The 23,226-nt window shown below is 54.5% G+C and overlaps 4 protein-coding genes across 4 annotated transcripts; 2 read left to right on the forward strand and 2 right to left on the reverse strand.

Annotated features, from left to right (window-relative positions):
* Nucleotides 1-16,993: 16,993 nt before the first annotated feature.
* Nucleotides 16,994-17,798, reverse strand: BZA05DRAFT_435174 (uncharacterized protein; the record flags this gene model as incomplete). Its single annotated transcript, XM_051486359.1, has 3 exons — nt 16,994-17,352; nt 17,414-17,438; nt 17,632-17,798. 3 exons carry the CDS (start codon nt 17,796-17,798, stop codon nt 17,218-17,220), a joined length of 327 nt encoding a protein of 108 aa, XP_051340634.1. The 3' UTR covers nt 16,994-17,217.
* BZA05DRAFT_258713 (uncharacterized protein) lies at nt 17,746-18,343 on the reverse strand. Its single transcript, XM_051480102.1, has one exon. The coding sequence runs from the start codon at nt 18,128-18,130 to the stop codon at nt 17,831-17,833; it is 300 nt and encodes a 99-aa protein (XP_051340635.1). The 5' UTR covers nt 18,131-18,343; the 3' UTR covers nt 17,746-17,830.
* Nucleotides 18,344-20,419: 2,076 nt separating this feature from the next.
* BZA05DRAFT_258617 (uncharacterized protein) lies at nt 20,420-22,185 on the forward strand. Its single transcript, XM_051480101.1, has one exon. It carries the CDS (start codon nt 20,447-20,449, stop codon nt 22,127-22,129), a length of 1,683 nt encoding a protein of 560 aa, XP_051340636.1. The 5' UTR covers nt 20,420-20,446; the 3' UTR covers nt 22,130-22,185.
* A 418-nt stretch (nt 22,186-22,603) lies between these two features.
* Nucleotides 22,604-23,208, forward strand: BZA05DRAFT_258612 (uncharacterized protein). Its single transcript, XM_051480100.1, has one exon. It carries the CDS (start codon nt 22,765-22,767, stop codon nt 23,167-23,169), a length of 405 nt encoding a protein of 134 aa, XP_051340637.1. The 5' UTR covers nt 22,604-22,764; the 3' UTR covers nt 23,170-23,208.
* The last annotated feature ends 18 nt before the right edge of the window (nt 23,209-23,226 follow it).

The raw sequence follows: 23,226 nt of genomic DNA on the forward strand, positions 1-23,226 counted from the left end.
GCGAGCAACGAAGAAACAAAAGCCAAGATTGGACTCGGGAAGCGCAAATTCGCCGATCCCGTTACAGTCCCAGAAGATGCCTACATCTCTGTGCGGTACATGGCGGCTGAGGCAGTGAGATTGGGTTTGCATGTGCGAACCTGTAGCAAGGCGAGCGCCGGGACTGGGTGGCCTCAGAGCGTCACTCGCGTAACGGATGAGTAAACGCCATATCCTCACATCACTCGGACCTATCGCGAAATAAACTGGTGTTCCCCCTCTCACTCGCACTAACCACCCACCATTCTAAGCCTCTAGATAATAGATCTCACACGACACAAACATGTCATTAGCGGTATTATCAGATGTGCATCGACCCCACTAGCAAATAAAGGTGTAGCCCTAAGTCCCGCGAAAAGTCGCACATGACACGAGCTCTCTTCTCACCCCTCCTCCTCCTCATCTCCTACTCCCACACATCTCACTTCTTCCTTTGACCCTTCTTCCTCTTCCTTTCTTACACGCACGTCATTTTTCTTCGCTCCACCTTTCTCCTTCCATCTTCCTTCCGCCGTTCTCCTTCCACCTTTCTACTCCTATCTTCCTTCCACATTTCTTCTTCCACCTTTTTCCTTCCACATTCCTTCCACCTTCCTTCCACCTTTCTCCTTCCACATTTCTCCTACCACCTTCCTTCCTACACAACAACTTCCAATTCCTCCCAATACTACGGCCTTCACCGGCCATAACCAGCTCCTCCATAACAGTTAGTAGTAAGCACAACATCCTCACACCAATACGGCCACCACAGAAAACACTTCCTCCCTTCTCTGCAGGCTTTTTACTCTAATCCACAGCAGCGAGAGCAACTTGAGTTTAATCATCGGATTAACGGAAAGGAAAAACGTGGAGGACTATGCTCCAACAACCCAGTTATAAACGAATTGATTAAACGAATTGATTAAATGGCAACAGCAGCTACGGCGGCAACGGCGACAAAAGCGAAACCAGCAATCGAAACAGCAGGTTAATATCGGCGGACGACAGTTCAGCATCTCGGCTGACGATATTAGCAACAGCAGGTCGGCCATTCGGCGGACGATACGGGCAAAAGCAGGTCAGCAATCGGTTGGGAAGCAGGTCAGCATCTCGGCGGAAGCAGGTGAACGGAAGCAGGTCAGCGATTGGGCGGAAACAGGTTGGCAATTGGGCGGACGACACGGGCAACAGCAGGTCATAAATCGGTTCGGAAGCAGGTCAGCATCTCGGCGGAAGCAGGTGAACGGAAGCAGGTCAGCGATTGGGCGGAAACAGGTTGGCAATTGGGCGGACGACACGGGCAACAGCAGGTCATAAATCGGTTCGGAAGCAGGTCAGCATCTCGGCGGAAGCAGGTTAACGGAAGCAGGTCAGCGATTGGGCGGAAGCAGGTCAGCAATTGGGTGGAAACAGGTCGGCAATTGAGCGGACGACACGGGCAACAGCAGGTAATCAATCGGTTCGGAAGCAGGTTAGCATCTCGGCGGAAACAGGTTAACGGAAGCAGGTCAGCGATTGGGCGGAAACATGTCGGCAATTGGGCGGACGACACAGACAACAGCAGGTCAGCAATCGGTTCAACAGCAGGTCAGCAATCGGCGGAAACAGGTTACCATCGGCGGAAGCAGGTTAACATCTCGGCGAAAACAGCAGCAACCCTCCTTTGCGATCTGCAGCAATGTAATGTTGTTCTTCATCAGGGGAAGAAGATGAAACATGCATCCGCCCGCCACGCCATGGCTCTCAATGCTGTGGTTGTGGTGGATGCGAAGCCGATGCAGACATGTAGGCATTCCGGGGACCATTAATGGATATTTCACGCCAGCAACGTCAGCAAAGCACCATTCCTAGGCCAGGAACGTACTGAAGAGACTCAGAAACTACCAGATGGCCGGGAACAACGGCCTTCGGATCGGTTGTCCGTTCGCCGGTGGAAAGGAAATGCACAGTATGCAAGTATATGGTTGCTGCAAACTGGCCGGCCGACCACTCGATTTATGAGCACCAGCGGGCAGAGGAGCAGAGCAACAACAACCAAATTTTCAAGTAGTGTGGAGTAACTTATCTAGGTAGAGCAAAGCACAGTATCCACCAATCCTCGTGTCCGCCGTCAATCGAAATGTCGTACCAGTAGTAAATTCTAATGTCTCATCAAAGCAGATCCTCCATCCTCGTCTATTCCAATCAATCCCCGAATCCGCACTGTGATGTCCAGCCGCACAGCCACACTTCCGCAAACCGGTGCCACTGTGTGGCGCCACACCACTAGCACTGTCCTAGTTTCCCAGTCCATTCCGGGCCCTGTAGGGTATTTGTTCTCCATTCGCCAGCCTGGCAGACTGTAGTCCTTCTTCTCTCTAGCCCGACTAATTCCGTCCCGTCTCGGGCAACCTCAAAACCGGACTGGACGGACGGTTGACCGCCCTGCCTGATTCCGATGATTCGAGGGACAGCCGCGTAGTTTTGCCGCAGCGAGCTCGGCTGTTTTGTAGGGGCTCCCGGATTGTGCGGAAAGAATGAGTACATACATCATATGTAGTAGGTATCCTCTCACGCTACGCGCTAATCTATCTTCTCGCGGGATTCCTAGCTGTTCTGGGGTCCGTCGGAAAGAGACAACAACCAAACACCACCGACCTTCCAAACACGGGTAATCCTTGCAGAATCTTTGACCGTATGCCGTTTGCTTGCTTCTGCTTCCTTTCATCCTCACTCCCTTCCTTTACTGTCATGAGCGAGTCGAGCCCGTACCTATCTAGCGGCTGCGCTGGGCCTCGTTTGTACATACATCGATGAGTCGCGTGGTGCGTATTTTAGTGGTGTGGGGTTTAGTCAAGCGATCCTGCCCACCATCGATCCTGTCCAATACTGTATCGATCCCAGCCACGACCAGAACTCGCCCTGAATAGGTATTTCCGTGACTCTCCGTGACTCACTCGCAATCCATGCGATTGATATTGATCCTCAAGGCAAAGCATTCTCCTAGAAATGGTTGTAAAATTAGCCACCTTTATAGGTAGGTACCAGTCGATTAATCATCAATGCATTCTGCGTACATAGATATCTATTCATGGTCTTGGATGCGTTTTCCATTCTCGAAGCCCCGGATGCCCGTCCACGACTCCACAGCGGACCTATGGCCGTCGCATGGTTCCTGCATACCTACCTAGGTACTCTGCCTATATCAGGTATGGAAGGAGGATACGCGGGAGAGGATGAGTAAGCGACGTGACAACTGTATCCTCCATCGAACCGCCGGACTGGTCGCAAACTTGCAGTGGGGGCCTCGGGAGCGAGTGATAGCGCGTGCATGCCTGCACTCAACCCTGTCCTACTATACCCACCAACCTAGTCGTACATACAAGTGCGGGAGGTGCCAATTAAAACTCCGACTGCGGGCCGCAGGTCAGCCAGCCTCCTAGTACATAGGTTGCACTTTCGTCTTCCTCTCCTCCGGTATCCTCCGGCGGCCGGTGCTCCATACGTCCCCCTCAAACGACTGAGCATAAGGGCAGGGATGTGGTGAGTTTTCCGCCCCGGAAGCCGAGTAGAGCTAGTCGGCTACGCGGACACCGGCACCGCCGCTCACAGTTCACAGCCACCAGGCAGCCAGGCGCCCAGGCTGACCATATTCGAGGTTTGAGAACATACACATCAGCATCTCGCTCTACGGACCGAGCTTCGCCCTTCGAGCAGCTATACCCTTCCCATTACCTGTATATCGCCCTCTTACCGTCTCACCTTAGCCTTGCACCTTGTACCTTAAGGCTCAAAGTGGGGGAGTGTGGAAGCAGTCGCAGCCTGATCTTCCGAGCCTTATATCCATGCACAGTGCACACACACAATATGGGGATAAACTCCGACCCGACAACCATCTGGCATTTGGCACTCACCGGAGGGCGGCTAGCTAGCGTCCAGATCGAACGCACAGCTTCAAACTCGTTCACTGAAATACCTATGCTACAAAATACGAAGAAGTCTCGTGGCTCGTTCTCCGCCAAATTACCTACTTGCTAGAGTACTCAATACCACCGAGTGATCGCGTGAGTGAATAGCCAACCAGGGTTAGGGACTAGTTAGTGGTGAATTGATCGGATGCGGAGTAACCCCGCACCGTGTGTGCCATAGATACCTAGATTACGCTCGTCCCGGCACGTAACTCAGCCGGCCGGCTGGGGATCTATAACTAGGGGCACTGTCTTCCCCAGCTTTCGAAGTGAAAGAGTAATTATGTAGAGTATCTAAGATACATCTACTATCGCCGGACGTGTCCTGTAATCCACCACCACTGCAGATGGGTGACACCCGTACTCCGCGTTTGTAGGATCCGCACATGGACCGCCACTACTACCTAGCACTAGTAGCTAGCTGCTCACTAGATTCCATGGTCGGCTGTTGGATGAACTAGTGGGGTACCACCACAGCCGCACAGCGCGGGCCAACTACAGCATGTAGCTTGCTTTTTTCTGCAGAGTGCACACCTCCACGGAGAGCTTGGTACGGTATGTAGTACAATACATACGAGTAGAATAGGTAACTGCTTCTCTTCAGAGAACGTGAAGCAAAACCACTGTCCTGTCCTTTCCTGTCCCTGCATTTGTGATCCCGTCCGCCCACCGCCGAATGGCGAAGGGTCGCGTCCGAGTCCGAGTCCGAGTCCGAGTCCGAGTCCGAGTCCGAGTCCGAGCGACTCGGAAACAAGTATTTTCTCCCCCCCGCCCCTCCTTTCGTTTCTTTTTCTTTTTCTTGTTCTAAAACGATTGGTGGCGAGAGAAAGCAGAATACGAGCGACGCCTCGCCCCCGGCCGCAGAAGGGCTGAGGCATGGAGGGAGCTGGCTGCTGGCTGCTGGCTGGCAAGAGATGGCAATCACCGGACGGGGCCTTCCGCAGGAAGGTCGCTTGCATCATTGCATGTGCCCGCAGTGGGCTTGCGGGTGAAAATACTCACTACTCATGTATAGTACATAACGGGTGAGTTCGCGAGCAGGATTACATACCGGTAGACTATCTACTATGGAATCGATTGCTTGGGCCTAGGCAGCACCGACTCCCTCCCTCCAGGCGCCCGCCCTCTCTGTCTCAGCCACGATGCTAACTAGAGTATCTACATATCACCCCACGCCTCGCCGCTCCCTACATACTCTACATGAGATACTCTACAGAACACACGCTCTCCGTGGAGATAGGTAAGAGTCAGCCGACCGATAGCGAGAAAAAAAAAGCAAAACGAAAGAGTGGCGCGGAAATAGATTGGGCGGCCTTGTGTTTTAATTATTGTTTATTTTTTATGGAAGGATAAACTGCATTTATTTACATACAATGTATGTACAATAGAGTACTTTACCGCAGAGTCTGAACCCCCGGAAAATGTTGAGCTCGGGAAGAAACGAGTTTTGTCAGATGCCTCACGTGATGGCGCTGGTAGGTTGGAACCGGCGAAAAACCTGCCCACTCCGAGGTGCGCTCCAGAATTTACCGCGAGGCTGACGACCGCAGAACAAAGCAAGGCTAAGGCTTGGGTTTATCGATTGCTTGCGTACTACTAGTACCTAGCCAGAATCTAGATCGTGGTAATAATACACACTCAACCCAACTTCCAGGCGCGTCTCCTGCCAGGCGCCGTCCCGGCCTTTATACTTTCCCAGAGACCTATGCAGAGCGGATCGCTCCAAGGAAACAACATCTTGATCAAGAAAGCGCGTTTCAGACATGGCGAGTGACATTCCATGCCCGTACCCGTACACACACGGTACCGTATCTACTCGCACACTAGGACTCAAGCTAAGAGGTTAGAATAAACTCACTGAAAGTGGTGATGGTGATCTATAGCTATGTGGCAAACGTACATCCTTGTACGGAGAACTCGATGCCCAACGAGGAAAACAAAAGCGGATCGGGGAGAGTAATGCATTGGGCTAAGACGCGAGGATACGGTATTTACTCGTACTCTATGTATGATACGTCGACGACGACGACGACAACGATCTTCCGGATACGAGCTTTTGAAGCAAGGCCACGCCGACCAAAGAACCCCCTCGTTCCATTAAGCGCCAGATCGTATCCTGCCGCAGAGCATAAGGTTAAGGGGAGGCTATAGTTACACAGTTACACAGTGATCACCGTCCGGAGCGAGTATTGTTTGTACAATACATAATCCCGTTGTGGCCAGGTCCCCAGAACACGGCTTATTGCCGTCCGACGTCCGGAAAGGGCTCGGCGAAGGCGGAGGCGAAGCCCCCCATAATCGCATAGGCAGCTAAATTGTATTGTACTTACGGCAGCCAAAACATACCGCGGCAGTCTGCAGGAAAGATGCGATAAAAAATCGGTCCGTGTACGTAGGTAGGTAGGTACTCCAGCTGCAGGACCGTAACGGCGTAACTACTCCGTGGGGAAAATGTTCCATAGCAGTTGAAACTTGATGTCTTCCTTCCTTCCGTACTGCTTACTATTATGTACCGGTATGTACCGTATTCTGCTAATGTAGCACCGTACCGTACCCCCCTCCACCTCTCCCACCGCCGCACCGTTCCACCCGGGCAGTACTTTCGCAGCGGGGACTGGGAGGCTGCGGAAAATCTAGATAATTCTAGAAAAGCTGTAGAGTACATACTGAAAGTGCCTGCGAAATGCCTCAACTCTCGTGCAGTTCAAGCACCAAGTACCAACGCAGGTAGTCGAATGGAAATCCATGGAAATCCACAACTTCATATGTACCTCCACGTCCACCGACTGTCGAGCCGCTCGTTCACGACTCGACGCACCTACCTTGAATTCTTGGATTCTTGGAAGCCGGCGGACCGAATAGCACATCTAACTGTTCTTGGGAAACTCAAGACAAAACAAAGACGATCACCGCCCCTAGAGGTTGTTACTATTCTTTTTATTAAGCAAGGACGAAAGTAGTCCTCGTCGCGGCAGCGGGCTGCGGAACACAGCCGCGCTTACAGCGTACCAAGCTAGCTACCAACTTTATACCAGTAGCAGGTAGAAGCGAAAGCCCACGTTTAGCCGCCGGTGCCGCGCACTGAACAGTCCGCAGCACAGCGCGCAAGTACTATCTAGACTCTTGAGTACCTACATCTTATCTGGAACCGACAAAGCGCTATTGCTCACGGCCGCTTGCGCGCGCACCGAAGGTCAGAAAGTCAGAAGCAGCCGGCTGTGCGCGGTAGGCCTGTGGCTGCGAGTGATGGAACGTCACAGAGTCACATACGACCACTCGCCACTCGCGGACACTGGCGAGCCGTGTATCACACGTGACCTCGATGTGCTGCCGTTAGCGGAGGCGGTGGCGACGGTGCGGCCTCGAAGAGTCCCCCAGCATCCGGTCCAGCACGGTGCAGCTCGGCTGCGCGGGCGGGCGGGCGGGCGGGCGGGCTGGGCTGGGATGCGCGTGACAACTCTGCCGTCTCGCGGCATCACTAGATACACTGGGCGCCTCAAGCGCGGTACGCGGGGCGGGCGAGTTCAGCGCGCAACGACGACCGTAGATAGCGTCCGCGTACTCCACAGGCCCGGGCCCGGGCCCGGCCACGATGTATGTACTCTACGCGGACTTTTACCTACTGTATCCCCCTCAGTGCCCTCACCAACCGGCCTCGAAGGCCGAGTGACCACTGGAGACTCCTCGGGGTTTTTTTTGGATATTGTAATTTTGTGACTTTTTTTTTTTTTTTTGATTTTGTTGATTTTGAAACATCACCCATCCGGAGGAACGCCATCGATCGCAGTCCGGAGGATCAATTGGTAACTCCTAGTAATCCAACATCCGCCAAGGTGTCTAATCGCGGATTCGCCACCAGCTACTGCGGTATACCTAGTGTGTGGTGCGTGCGTGGCGGTGCTGACCCTGCTGCTGCTCCGTTTCCTGTAACCTGTAACCTGTCACCCGTAACCTCCGTCTCACAAGGCGTAGCCCTTCACACGATACGTTTTATACATGCCTACATGCCTACGGTGCGGTGCGGTGGCACGGCGACGGTCGGTCGGTCGGTCGGTCGGGGCGGCTATGATTCATACATACGAGCTGTTGCGGGTACGTAGCGGTAGGTATGCCACGCCGAGGCCAGAAAGTCAGTCAGTCAGACGGGCATGGCAGGGCAAGGGCATGGCATGGCAGGGCAGGGCATGATCGACGCAGTTAGTTAAAGCTATGTAACTACGCCCTGTGGCCTGTGGCCTGTGGCTATCACAGGGATCTGACTGACGCAGTGATCGCCGCGGCGAGCGAGCGAGCGAGGGGGACGGCCTACAAGTAAGTAAGCACGTAAGTAAGCCAGCACGCAAGTAGGTGAGATGTAGGTGGGTATGCGAATATGCGAGTAATCCCGTGCGGGCGGATTTCTAGAAGCCCTTATTCCCCCCCCCCGCCCGCATCGGTCTGTGGTACGAGCAACGAGCGAGCACACTACCTCATACCTCATACCTACTCTACCTACCTGCCTGCCTACGCTCGGCAGAGGCGTATGCACGAACGGCGGGAATACACATCGCATCGGCAACTATCATGCTGCTGTTGTGCTCCCCAATATCATGTATGCTCGAACTTCGTACGACGGACAAAAATAATTTTATTTTTCGAGTACCGTCCGTGCGCTGTGATGCCTGCTCTGCTTGGTGGAGCACACACGAGCGCCGCGCCGGTACCGTACATATAACTCTACTTCTTCTTTCATACAAACCACGTGGAGGGGAATGTTCCCCGTACGTATGTGTGAAGTATTTTCCTAGGTAGAGTATATAGACAGAGTAGGGACGGAGTACTAGGTACGGTAGATAAGTACCGTATCTTGAAAGTTGATGGTGGGCTGTGCCCCCCTTCAGGCTTCCTTCCCTTCCTTCCCTTCCTTCCCTACTACTATTCCCTACTAACTACCCAGCTACTACCAGTACAACTAACTACTACTACTATTCCACTAACTACTACACCCCCCCACCCAATCGTTTCCCACCGGGGAATGCATAGATCTCACTGTAGTACGGTAGATTATGTATGTAGTACACACGATCCGCGCCGCGTCGCGCTGCGCCCGACGGGATCCTGTGCTACGGAGATCAAACAATGACAGCAGGTATGATGTATCTAGGCATGTAGATATGTAGGTACCGGGGCGGGGCGGGCGAGGCGTTGCAAGCCTCATGGCGACGTCTGTTACATACGGTACATACCAGGTGAGCCGGAGCGCCGCCGAATCGGCATATGTGATCGTGGGGTTTCACGGTTTCACTAACTAGTACCTAGGACTCGAGTGCGGCGCTGCCGTCGCCGCTGCCGCCGCTAAAAGAATCAAGGGTCCATGTTTCTGTTTTGTGGCGAGTGAGCGTGAGCGCGGGTTTACTGTTTGCATATGGTGCTTACTTCTGTACGGTACTTGCCCGCATGTCTTCAGCTAAACGGTACTCGAAATCGAACGATGGACGATGGACGCTGGACGATGGTTGCGATATCGGATGGACAGATGTGGTTTTTACATAGGGCATTTCCCTAGCCTCCCGAGTCCCGCCTCAATCATCACAATCATCTCATCTGTTCGCGCAGAATGCCGGAGGCAGGCAAACGGACAAAAAAAAAGGCCGCAGCTTCGACGGCCGGACCTCGACACCCCACAAATAGTCTCTCCCCCGGAGGACGGGAATATCCATCTATCCATCTATCCATCTGTCGAAAACAACCAACCAACCAACCAACCAGTCATATCTACTCCTCCGAGTAATCATGTGAAGCTTCGAGAAAGAAAAATATGACGAACCCCGGCCTAGATATGTAGAGTACGTCAGTCAGTCAGCTAGGCAACGCAACTCGTCAGCAGTACGTTCGCAGCGCGGCGCGGATTCGATTCGATTCTACTCGGCATACCTTATCGAGTAGAGAAGAGTAATCGCGGGCTATTGCGTTGCGTTGCGTTGCCCGCGCTTGCACTTGCACTTGTTCTTGCTCATTCGCGGGCTGACATAGCCGCTGCTGCGACTATACACACTCGTAACTCGTCCGCTACCCACCTATGTAAATATGATGCATTACGTACGGGCGCCGGGCACTAACCAGGACGATGACGATGACGATCTCGTGGGATCTGAAATAACACAGCACTACACAGTTTCTTTTGCCTTTCCTTCGGAAGTTGGAACACACCCTCTCGTGTGCGTAGGCAGGTATCCAGCCATTCCACTATACCTAGGACCTAGGTATTCTTGCTGTGGATTAGAGCGTGTAGGTATGTACCAACGTCGGCCAACCGCAACGAGTGCCCAGAGTGTCCGGAGTGTCCTGAGTGTCCGGACTCCGGAGCGAGCGAGCGGTGAATGACAGATTCGGTTTTTAAAGTTTAGTTTAGTTACTCTACATACTTCACTCTAGTTAGCGAGGAATTACCGGTATCTACACATCATTTCCTGAGGAATGATACATACCGTATATGTACCTAAAAGAAAACCTTCCCGGGGGCCGGGGGGAGGGGGGTGGCACTTCTTCGTTAAAGTCTTCCATTTGCGTCGAACGAACGACGACGGGGACTGGGAGTCGGGGACAGGTGATGGATCATGGGAGGGACTTGGGAGGGAGAGAGGGAACCGACAGGAACCGGCAGGAACCGACAGGAACCGACAGGACTGGACAGGAAAAGACAGGAAAAACAATCTATCCATTCATCAGATCAGGAAAAAAGATGATAGATTAAATCAAAAAACACCCGAATTCAGCCATTTTCTTTTCCTGAATCTTCTCTTCCCCGAAGAGAAACCCGAACCGAACGGAACGCATCACCATCGCCATCGCGGGAATGATCTGCTGGAACGGGATGGATGAATGGATGGATGGATGGATACTTACTAAGGACAACTATGAATATGGATATGGATATGGATATAGTTAGATATGGCCGGCGGTCGGTCGGTGATCTGTGCTTGTACTGTATATTGCGTTAGATTTTTACTTGAGAGGATGCGGAGAAGATGTGCCGATACATATGAAATCTCGAGTACTGAAACAGTGGGGATCCCGGGGGGTGGGGGATCCTGGGGAGGGCGGGTGATGCGATCGGATAACTCTCACAGAACGTCAATACTCTAGAGTATGTATGTACATGATCTATCAGAAAGGCCAGGGAGGGCCAGTGCGGACGGACGGACGGACGGACGGACAGGTAACGAACGGGTGAGGTCCTGGAGGCTGGAGTTCATGTGTCTGCTGGTGCCCCGCTCTCTCTCTCTCTCTCTCTCTCTCTCTCTCTCGCAGTCCTGAGTCAGAGTCAGAAGCGACAAGTCCAAGTCCAATTAATCCAATAATCCCAACGGCCCAACAGCGCTCACAAGCGCAGGTCCGCAGCAGTGGGGACTGCATACCACTCTATTTGCCCTCTACTCTGGAGTCCACTCTTGGAGGAGGCTTATTCAAAAAGAGGAAGAGTCAAAAAACGGTTGCCTGCTCCTTGGCATGCGCGGGGGAGGGAGGGCTAAAAGTAACTGACCAAATAGCAGGCCTAACTATTTCAGGCCTAACTATGTCGTGCATTAACGACCATCGGATTGGTCCTTCCCACTTCATCACCAGCGTCATGAACCGTCACTCCCACACTCCCCACAGTGCGACAGTCCGACAGAACACTTCGCCCCCCGCTGCCCTGCATGCATACATAGCCACCAAAATCAGCCACGGTCCATGGAGCTTCGTAGTCATCGCTTATCGCTCCCCGCAGAAGCGAACGCGAAGGGGCCCTCGCGGCCTCTTGCTTCGTCGAGTCGTCATGGATTCATGGCTGGCTGGCTCGGACTGGACTATTCGCCGTTGCGCGGCGCATCGGACAGGTTCAGGTTCAGTCGGTCAGCTACGGCCGTATCTACAGTACGGCTGTAGGCACCAACGCGCATGAACTGCTGCAACCCCCCCCCCCCCCCCCCCCCCCTCCCAGCACCCCCAGCACGTCGAACTCCATGGTTGACAGCAGGGGTGCTGAACCACCAGGGAGTCCTGGGGATCCGAAGACGCCTGATTCGCGTCTTTATCCCAGCGCCGCGCCGCGCTGCGCTGCGCTGGGGACTGGGGAGGGTGGAAGATCAAACCAAACCATACCGAAAAATAGTACCAAACTCTCTCTCTCCCAGTCCCAGTCCCGACTCCCACTCCCTAGCCTAGGGCAGGGTGCGATGCATACTGCGGATAACTATTTTTCTCCTAACCGTCTCTGAGCTCTCTCTCGTCTCCTTTTCCGTTCCTTCGGTCGGTCGTCTTCTTCCTCGAGACTCCAGACTCGAGTTAACCATGGCACATGGTTATGGGGTGTGCATAATATACTCTAGGTACATACCCTTGGGAGAGCTCGCGGTTCCTGCCCCGGCAGCCCTGGGCCCTGGCAAGACGCAAGTTCCACTGTTGCACCGTGCACGTCGTCGCTTGATGCCATTAATAACTACCGGACGGCGGGCACTGGGCAGGCAATAGCAATATGGGAGGTGGATCTTGCAGAGCGACGAGTCGCAGGGGCCTGGGGATGGCCATGGACATTGGAGAGGGAGGAAGGGAACGGGGGATAGATTGATCTTCGCCATGTATGTACCGCCGTACCTACTCTAGGTTTTGGCATGATCATCGACATTGGACTGGGTTCAGGAATAGTTGCCCATGGTATGAGCTTTCCTGGGGCTGGGGAAGCAAGAACTCAAACTTCACGGAACGAATAACTAATGCTCACCTCATCATAGCATACCCGCATTGCTGCTGCTGCTGCCAAACATAACATAATCCTCCGTTTTTTGTCTTTCTTCTCGGGTTGCAGGACAGGGCAGGATAGGGCAGCGAGTATCATGCAGGAACGGCGAGTCTCGACATCAGCTAGCCCCCGTTCCCCGACAGCCAATACATGCTCCGAGCGGAGCTGAGTTCGAAGGAAATGTCTGATACATGTTAGCTACAGGTTCGGGCGCTGCCGGTTGACGACAGATAGACACGCCGGTAAGGACTGCGGCGCTGTCCATGGGATGAGGGGTGGTGTGGCCGGGCGAAACGACTTCTTCCATCCTTCCTTTCTTCCTTCGGACCTTCGCGGTGACTTGCAGCCAGGCAGAGACAGCCAGGCATGCAGCCAGGCTTCCTCGGGAGGGAGGAAGATCTCCATCCCGATGGATGAACACAGTGGAAACGTAAGCGGAGGAGGGCGGAGGATGGTAGGCGTACTCCAGAGGTGCTGTTGTAGACTTGCACTCCGGGTGAACTATACCTTACTCTACCTCTACCTCTACATGTGTGTGTGTGTCTGTGTGAGAGTGAGCATGAGGGCGGAGAAGGGGGGTGCGTATCTGAATCTCGGAGTATGATGTAGCCATGACTGCCAGTCGTCGCCCTCGTCCTCGTCGTCAGTAGGAAGCAAGCACCTGTAGCTGCGAGACTTTGCGAGACTTTGCCACCAGTGGCCACCACCGAGGAGCAGGATTCAGTCCGAGACTCCGAGACTCCGAGACTCAGAGTCCAACGTTCTGGAGGTCCTGAGCTCACCGACGAGCTGTAACTGCTAGTAAGTGCCTACTAGTACCTACGGCACCTACCTGCTGCACTGCACAGCACAGTTTGTTTGGTTCCGAAAGCCCTACGCCCCTACGCCCCGCCCGCATCCACCGTACATCAACAATATCGATCACCGTGCATCGACAATATCGATCACCGCACACACACGTCTCGTCCGGACCCACGAAAGCGACGTCGTTTGCAACCCTCCGCCGCCCGTTCGCCGTTCGACTCGACTCGAGTCACGACGAAACGCCATATCCGTGCGTACATACATCCAATCTTAAACGGCGGCGGCGGGCGCTACCCTGTGTTTCCATCCATCCATCCAACCAGTGACGTCCTTTACCAGCAACAGCAGCAGCAGCACCACCACCACCACCACCACCACCAGCAGCGAGCGAGACAGACAGGGCCGTTGAGCATCCGAGCGTCTCTCGCAGCCAAGCAAGTCAAGTCAAGCAAGCGGAAGAGTTAGGGAAAAAAGAAAGGAAAAAACAAAAACAGAACAGAAAAAACAAAAAATAGAAAAACAAAAGTTTACTCTGGGTCCCATCCCAGCACAAACATTCAACAAGCTTGCAGCAAGCAGCAGCAAAGCATCTGCAGCCAGTCATTCGCTCCGTCCGAGGCTCCCTCCCTCCTGTCATTACGGCTCTTTGCGTCGAGCTTGCGTCGAGCGAGCTTGCCTTCACGTCCTCCTCCCTCACTCTTCCTTCAGTCATTCTTGCTTTTTCTGTTTGTTTTCTTTTCCGATTCACATCTACATAGCCTCGGCTGCACTGCTCTGCGGCAAGCCAGACAAGCCAGACAAGTCCAGGAGGGTAGAGTCAGTAGTTGCCGGTATCAGACCCAAGTAGGGAAGCATCCGACTCGACTCTTTCGAAGTCAGCCTCCGAGAGAGAGGAGAGGGTCGCGGAGGTTATTTCGTCCTAGTCGCCACCAACTGTCAAGTGTGGGAGGGAGGGGGGGAGGTTCGTCCCGCCGCAACCTATCACCGCCCTTAGTTACAGACGATCTGCAATTTTGCCAAAAAGCCCGGCCTCCAGTTGAATAGCAATCGTTCCAACCCGTTCAGCCTACTGCCTACTGGTCTGGTCGACCCTGCCCTGCCCGCTCGTTCCAACTCACGGGATTGGGATTGGGATTCCACTCCAAGCAACCCCCCCCCCTCCCCCTCCTTCACCACCACCACCACCACCACCACCACCACCACCACCACCACCACTAACTCCACCACCCACCCACTAGTTTCTCTACAACCACCACCACCCCAACTGACCCCCTTCCACCCCCCCCCCCCCCCCCCATCCCTCCCCCTCTCCCCTTACGATAATCATTCGGCTACCACTATATCGTTTGGGCAGTGCTGTTTCTCCACAAGCGTTGGGGTTTTCCGTTATTTAGTCCACTGGGTTGCCGTCGCCGTCGACGTCGACGTCTCCTCTCGTTGGCCGATTTCAATCATCTCCTTGCATAGGACCTGCGTCTCTGCGTCTCTGCGTATCGTATCGCCTCGCATACAGACATACATAGCATCCATTATTTCATTTCACCACACGAGAAGAAGAAAGAAAGAAAGAAACCAGACGGACTGACTGTGGCTCGACTGGAACTGATCCCTGCCGAGAGAGCTTGAGCTTGAGTGACATTTCGGTACGTTGCTCGCTCGCACACTTCACTTGCTTCACTTGCGCTTCGTCCCGTTGTTTTGTTTTCCCCTCGCTCCTCCCGTTGCTTGCTTCTTCCGTTGAATCACGCCTTTTTTTCCTGTCGTTTCTGGACCGACCGGTCGGTCTGTCGGTCGGTTTGTCGGTCTGTTGGGCCGGCCGCCTCCGCCTCCGTCATCTCGCACGCACGCACATGTCTGGCGTGAGAAGCCGGTCTAGCTTCAATCTATTCCGCCATCCCCACCCCCATCTTTCCGGTTTTTTATTTTTATTTTTATTTTCCCCCTTCGCGTGCCTCACTCATGATTCTATGACCTCGCGTCACTCCATCTCCTTCCTGCTGGGCCCGCCGTCGGCCGGGATGGGGGATGGAGGTTGGGGTTTGGTCGATGATGATCATGATCGGGCCATGCAAGAGGGTTTAGCGGCCGTTTGTGGGGAAGTTGCGCACTGGCGGTTTTTTTTTTGGCGGGGAGCTTTGTCTTGCATCATCATCATCGCGGTGGGGAAGGCAATATCTCGGCTGACTTTTGGGGGCGGTGTGTGTTCTCTCCTCACATTCACGCAGTTGGTTCACGCTTTCACGCTTATACGTTCCACGCTTTCCCGCTTTCCACGCTACGCAGCCAAGTTACGCAGAGTGTCAGATACCGATACCGCACCCTACTTAGTACTGACTCCGTCGACGTCGACGTTCCGGGCCTTTGGTTCCTCTCTTCTGCTCGTCCACTTCTCGGGACTCGAATCGACCTCGAATAATACTCGCCTTGCCTTGCCTGCCCCTTCTGAGCCCGCCAGCCCAGCCAATCACACGGCCGGCCAGCCCAACCAACCACCAACCGCACCAACTAGGCCCAGACGCACTCTCCCGACCTTCCCTTCCACCAGCAACCACCCCCGGCCTTCCACCTCTCCACCCTTCCCCCTTCGCCGTCCCGCTGGCTGTCTTGTGGTCGTTGCGCCCCAGCGCGGAAGCTGGGATCATGAACAACAATAGTGAGTAACTAAAACTACCTTCCTTCTTGCTAGCCTAGGCCTGCCTATCTCCCCACTGCTTCTGTTCGCATTCGCTTGAATTGAACTCTATCTCCCCTTCTCTCTATCCCTCTTCCTTTCTCGTTTCTCTCTCTGCTGTTCTGAGTGTCATTTCCCACACCCCCCGTCCGCTCTGGTGGGGTCGCTTGCAGTTCGCAGCACCCGGCCATGCCAATAGCAGCAGCAGCAGCCAACAGCCCAGCAGCAGCTCGCAGCGCGCAGCAAGCATAACATCATGTCAGTAATTCTGCCAGATGCGCGTAGGTGGTGCATCTCTTGATCGATGCAGTCCTCTGGTCCAGATAGCTGCTGCTGCTGCCCTGCTAGTCTGGCCTGTTTTTGGAATACTCTCCCCTTCTCTGATCTCCTACCTGCCCTGGTCCCCCCCCCCCCGTCAGAGTTCAGTTCAGTCGGTCGGTTTTCGTGGCTCCCACCACCACCCTCACAAACTGCACCTGCTCACCACTACCATGGCGACACTGCCCCCCTAACTTGAACCCCTCCATCATTATCATCATCATCATCATCATCATCTATCCAGCCCCCCCTCCCTCCAATACCCCTCCGACTTCCCCCAGTCGCGCCCGACGCCTTTCTCATAGTTCTGGCTGCTTCTGAATCGTCTTCCCTCTTGGTCAATCCTTCCCTCCTCGGTTTTGGCCCTCGATTCATTGCATAGTGTAGAGTACAACCCCCCCTAGCTACTACTATTACTATTGCTCTAGAGTACACTCTACTACCCTAACCTACCCTACCCTACCCACCCCCCCCGCCCCCCCTTCCCCTCCACCCATCCCTTGTTCCGGGAGCTTACCTACCTTCCCTCAAGGCTCCCTCTGTGGCTGTTTGGCTGTTTCAAGCTTGACGGAGAGAGAGTGCGCGGTCATCCATCCGCATTGCTTGTTTCTTGCCTGCTTGCCTGCCTCTGCCTGCCTGCCCTCCTTCCTTCCTGCCCTTTCGCACGTCCGATGCACCTCCGCACCGATTAGTGATGCCTAGCGAGGTCTTCGGCACGTGGTTTTGAAGACCCCGTCGAGCGGGCCAAGCTCGAGGGAAGAGGAAGCGGCGGCGACGACAACCATGGAAGCGCATGGACTGAGCACATCGCTGCTGTTGCTCCTGCTTGCCTCCTGCACAGCCATCCAACTACTGAGCACCTTGCCCTTCGACCTTGCTCCTTCTCCTGCCTACCTCCTCCTCCTCCTTCGAACCTAGCCTAGTCGATACCAGCCCATAAGAGAAGCCCATTAATTCCTACGCTTTCCAAACGCGATTATAAGCACTTAATTTTTGTCTTTTTTTTACTTTCTTTTTCCTTTCGATTCTTCCTTTTTTTGCCTCTTTAAAAAAATTACCGCGTATATTATTATCGACGTCTCTGGTTACGAGTCCTTCTCTAACGCAAGCACCTTTTTTTCCTTGCGTGCGCTTCACAGGATTCGGTCCCGTTCAGATGTCTCCGAAACCCGATCACCTCAGCAGCTTGTCGGTTGAGCGAGAACATCACCATCTCCATCACCACCAACAACAGCAGCACCAGCAGCAGCAGCATCATCACCACCAACAGCAGCAGCATCATCACCAGCAACAGCAACAGCAGCACCACCATCACCTCCAGCAGCAGCAGCAGCACCCGAGCTCACACAGCTCGATCCAGTCGCTCCCCGTTCCATCGTCGTCGGGCAACAACAACCGGTTTGGCGCACCACTTCCGGCGCTGCAGGATCCTCGGTATGACTCTCTCCCATTCCTTCCACCACCACTACCACCTTGCTTCCCGAGTGGTTGGTTTTTGCTTTCTGCTCCCTTTGCCCCGAGAGAGAAGTGTTTCCCCCCCGGCAGACAGAGAGAGACAGAAGACGAAGACAAAAAAAAAGAAAAAAAAGACAGCGGCGTCACAGAGTACATCGTGCGCCGCTGTCGAATTCGGCTTCAATGATTTTTTTCCTTTGGTTCCGGGTGCTGTGTCACTCACTCGCTTTGCTTGTTTCTGGTACTCGGAAGTTCCGTGATTTTTTTATATTCCTTTTATATTCCTTTTATATTTTTTTACTTCGTTTGGGATCGTCCGATCCCGACGATTCGCGGTTGACGATTGATTCGGACGGATGGTGTTGGATCCCGTCGCCGACGAGAGGAAGATGCTGGTGACGATAATCGCTTTCGGTTCACTGCCGTAGCGTAATCGTCGACCATCTCTCCCTGTCTGTCGAGGAGATATTCGACAGATAACCGATCTTCGGCTTCATTCCTTCCCCCGCGTCGTCAGTTTCATTTCCTTCTTCCCGTCGGTTTCATTCCTTGCACCGTTCGCCGTGCTGCTGCGGCTGCTGCTATACCCCTCCCAAGCCCTCCGTACCCCTCCACACGCTGCACTCACGGTCCATGTCATGGACTCGTACTCGCTCGCGCGTTGATTCGCTCGGTAGCCTGGCTACTCTAGTGTGGCGTTCGCTCGTTCGCTCGTTGCTCTCTTTGGCGTTGCTCGTGTCATATTCCCTGCATAACTCTCCCCTCCCCCTCCATCTCATTCCTCCATCGCTCACTCTGCAGCGTCCGACCTTCTCGGTGCATTGCCCTCGCAGGAGACTCGGCGCGGCTGGCTGTATGAGCTCTGATTGCTGCCGTGTGCATTGCCTCGTCCTGCCACAGCTGCAGCCCGCCGCCGCTTGTGCCGCCCATCCCATCCATCCCCCCCCCCCCCCCCCCCCCCCCCCCCCCCTCCCTCCCTCCCTCCCTCCCTCCACACCCACCACCACCCCACCCACCGCGCATCGGGACGCTCGCTCACCCACACACCGACATCCTTCTGCATACACCTCCGACGCTGCCCCTCTTCTGCCTTCTGATTGGTGACCCTTGATTGATTGATTGATTGATCGATTGATGGGGCGTGTCGGTCGAACGATCGAGTGAGCGACCTCTCCGTCGAGTCGCAGTCATCGTCGTTGGCGGTGCTGCGTCGCGTCTTACCATTTTCTCCCGCCGGCCACGGGCTGCTTCTGCCTACTGCCTACTGCACCTACCCCATCACCATCCCGGTCATTCTTCACGCACACACACACACCCCTCCCCCAGCCCCACAGCCTGACTCTGGGTCTTCGACTCAAGCAAGCAAGCGAGCGGCCAGTGCAGCAGCAAAAGCAGAACAATCAATCTGCCCCATACACGGCGTTGGCTGTGATAGTAGTCAGTACGTCTGTCTGTCTGTCTGTCAGTCAGGCCGCGGTCAGTCGTCTGTCCCCAATCGCTCACTTCTGTTCTCGCATTATTATTCATTTATTCGTCGTTTTATTGCTGCTGTTATTTTCGTTGTCGCTCTTTTATCTGTCTGTGTGTGGTGCTTCGTTCTCTGCCCGGCCATTCACCTGCGCACTCATCGCTCTCTCTCAACTCAACTCATCCGTTGGGTTGCTGGTGGTTGCTGTGCCTCATCTTGATCCCGCGATTCTCGAGACTCCCCCCCCCCCCCCCTCCCAACTCTATTTTCATCACGTTCGCATTCTCATTCACTCTCACTCTCCTTCTACCTCCCCTTCCCTCTCGCCGTCAAGTCGACCGCTCTCCGAAGTCTTGATCGTCTGCGGTCCGTCTGTCTCTGACTCCGTTTGTCCTCTCTTCCTGCCCTCTCTCCTAGCTCTCGCTTCGTCGTCATCACGCGACGGGCCTAGCTGAAGTCTTGTCCCGTCCGCTATTTCTCTCCCCCTCGCTCGCTGCTCACTCACCCTCGAGAACACACCCCCCGTCAGAGTGAAAAAACACCGCGCTGACCCTTGCTGCCCCCCCCGCCCCCTGCTCGCAGATACACGGCCACAACCTCTACCTCTTCGGGTTACGAAACATCCACACCTACTCCCACCTCCGCTGCTTCCTCCATCGCGTACTCCTCCTTCAACAACGGCTTCCAGCCCACCTCCTACCATCCCCCCTCCTCATCCGCCTTTAGCTACTCGCTTACATCACCGCACGACGCCAGACCGCGAATCCCCTCAATGTACGGAAATACCCTCGTTGCTGTTTTCTCCCTTCGCTTCGTGATCGTTCGCCCTCGTCAGCGTGTTCCGACGTCGTCGTCGTGATCCGTCGTCGTCGTGATCCGTCGTCGTTGGCGTCCGTTGTATTGCTGTAGTCGTAGTTGGTGTCGTTATTATTGTTGTCCTGTCGCCGTTGGTTGTTCTGGAAGCTCACTCCCGCTGTTGCTGCAGACAAAGCCCCACGTCAGGAATGGCGCCGCACAACCGATCTTCCTCGGGGAGCACGAAGTCTGTCTCACCATCACAAGGATCTTCCTCCGTGCGAACGGAATACACGACGAGCACACCCGGCGTGGCGCGACACCTTCCATCGCGCGCATCGCAGTCCGAAATCCTCGGTTCCCCGCACTCTTCGATGAACCCCACCACCGCTGTGTCTCCCACCATGGGCAGCCTCGCCTCGCCCGGCCACGATCACAGCACGAACGGCCTCGGCGTCAACACTGGCGGTCCCCCGTTGGGCGAAACCCAGCAGCTACAGCATCTGTCCTCGGCCGACGGACACATCGTACGACCCGAGATTCACGCTCGCGTCGACAAGGGATTCTTCCTCTCGGACCGTGATTGGACGTGCTACCGACGAAACTACTTTTCGGTGATCTGTAGCTACTCGCTTCTTCCCGCGTCGCTCTCGCTTCCATTGTATCTGCGCAGGACACCCAGCTCGCAACGCGAGCACATCCTCTCCTTCGCCATGTGCATCTCGGCAGTCGTCGACGCGCCCGGCGGCAAGACGGTTGAGCTCGTGCAACACACGCCGAAACGCGATAAGGGCCCCCAACACAAGCCCGCCAAGGTCAAGCTGAGCCCGCAGCCCGCAGGAGGAATGTACGCCGGCACGAGTGCGAGTCCGTCGATCCAGCAACAAGGACACGCCTTGCAGCAAGGCTTGGACCATGACTACACGTTTCCGCAGCAGACGCAGCAGCAGCAGCAGCACCAACACATCGCGGTCTTCGATCGTATTCAGTTTAAGTCGGCGACCGCCAACAACGGCAAGCGTCGCGCTGCGCAGCAGTACTACCATCTCATCGTCGAGCTCTACGCAGATGTGGGCAGTCCGGCTTCATCCGCGCCCGGCCAGCCCGACGCAACGGGCGGTGACGGAGGTTGGGTCAAGATCGCGCAGAGGATATCGGCTCCCATGGTCGTGCGCGGCCGTAGTCCCGGCCACTACGCGGATGAGCGACGTCAGAGCAGTACGTCGAGCCCGGGAGGAGGCAGCACCGGCGGAAATCCACAGGGCGGCCCCCACGCCCCCTCGCACACCTCGGCCGGTTCCGGATACATGGGAACGGACGGACTGTCGTCTGCTGGTCCTGGCGGTTCGAATCAGGGCATGAGTAATTTGCAGCACGTCGCTTCGCCTCCGACATCATCGGTGAACCACCATTCGACCCCGTCCATCGCTAGCGCTTCGCCAGCCTCGCATTACACACCGATCGATCCCAACCTCGGCGATGCCTCTCCACAGATCTCGGGTACCTTTGACAACTACACGTACGTTCCGTCGACACTGTATCAGTCGGCACATCTCCCCCCGCCACCGAGCGTCGACAGCGGTTACGAGACCCACACGTCGTACAACGGCGATCGCAAGAGCGAACACCCCCTCGACACCTCGTGTCCGCAGTACGAGAATGAGATATCGGCGTATATTCCATCGTCGGTTGCGAACGCCGAATCGTATCGCAACAAGACCATTGTCAAGGAGGAATTTTCCCCAGCGGGTGCGGTTCCCTGGCACGGAAGTGGCGCTATCGCCGGACGCGATCAGCGCTTCAGTCACAGCAATAACCTGTTTACGAAGTGCGGAACCTTTGAGACGGCGGAGACGTCCAAGGGCTACTACCCCGACATTCCTCCGCTGTGATGCGCATCCCGGCAGTTTTCAGTGTGTGTGTGGGGTTAGGTGTGTGCGTAAGGCGTCGGGATCGGCGGCCTCACCTCAGCCGTCTCACACTAATCACGAACGGATATTCAACCTACCGCTGGCCGTTGACGAAAATGGATGATGAAGCTGTTACGAATGGCATTTCTAGTTGGCGCGATTTGTGGACTTGTGACTTGTTTTCTTTCCTGCTTCCGGTTCGGAGCAGCTGCTTTGTAACATCATTCATATTGTTTGCTATTCGGGTTTTACATCTATTTCCCCTGGGTTTGTGTTTCTTTTTCATTGATTCCATTTCCTTTTCTTCCGGGGGTTTTCCATTTTTTTTTTCTTCTCGGCGTGTGTTTCCATTGCGTGGAATTTCTTGATTGTTCGGGGGATGTTGCGGGTTTACGGCAAAACTGGAGCGCTGCTGGAGCCATGGAATTACTACTTACATCTTCATCATCGTTAGGATTGGGATCGGGATATCAGTTGTACTTGCGTTTTGCTTTTTGTTTCTGCTCTTATTGTTTTCTGCTTTTCACTGACATTTTCCTCTTGATAATCATATTGTCTTGTTCTATGGTGTTACTGGTGGAGATATCTCGGTTTGGTCAGGGTGTTTAGTTGACTTGATGTCTACTATTTGGGCGCTGTTTTTTTTCTTTCCGTTCTTCATTGTTTTTTTTTCCCCTCCTCATTTTTTTTCTCCCCATTTGTTTTCTCACCATTACTATTCTCCGAGTGTTTTTTTTTCTTCCACTTTTACTTTTACTTGTGTGTTTGGCAAACGTAGGGACTGTTTTCTGTGTGTGGAATGGAATGGACTGGACTGGACTGGACCTAGGGGCGGACGGGGAATGGGGGAAATGGCGAATATTAAGGGTTTTTTTTCTTTTCTTTCTTCTCACTGTTTACCGCAATGCTGGATGGGATGTCGGGATGTTGGGGGGACGAGGGGGACGGGGACGGCGAGGGGGATGATGGCGGGTGGACGTTGGACGAGGACAGTGGCGGGTGGATGTGTGGGTGGTCTGTAGTTCACTTTACCTTTACCTTTGATTTTTGACCTTTGACTCTGTCTTTTGACGGATCGG

This window comes from Tricharina praecox, assembly GCF_024521635.1.
Source record: "Tricharina praecox strain CBS 144465 chromosome Unknown BZA05scaffold_8, whole genome shotgun sequence".
NCBI lineage: Eukaryota > Fungi > Ascomycota > Pezizomycetes > Pezizales > Pyronemataceae > Tricharina > Tricharina praecox.

What these genes read in the sequence shown, in the direction of transcription:
- BZA05DRAFT_258612 (XM_051480100.1), top strand. Translation starts at nt 22,765, where the DNA reads ATGTCTACTATTTGGGCGCTGTTTTTTTTCTTTCCGTTCTTCATTGTT.
- BZA05DRAFT_258617 (XM_051480101.1), top strand. Translation starts at nt 20,447, where the DNA reads ATGGCGCCGCACAACCGATCTTCCTCGGGGAGCACGAAGTCTGTCTCA.
- BZA05DRAFT_258713 (XM_051480102.1), bottom strand. Translation starts at nt 18,130, where the DNA reads ATGTACTCTGTGACGCCGCTGTCTTTTTTTTCTTTTTTTTTGTCTTCG.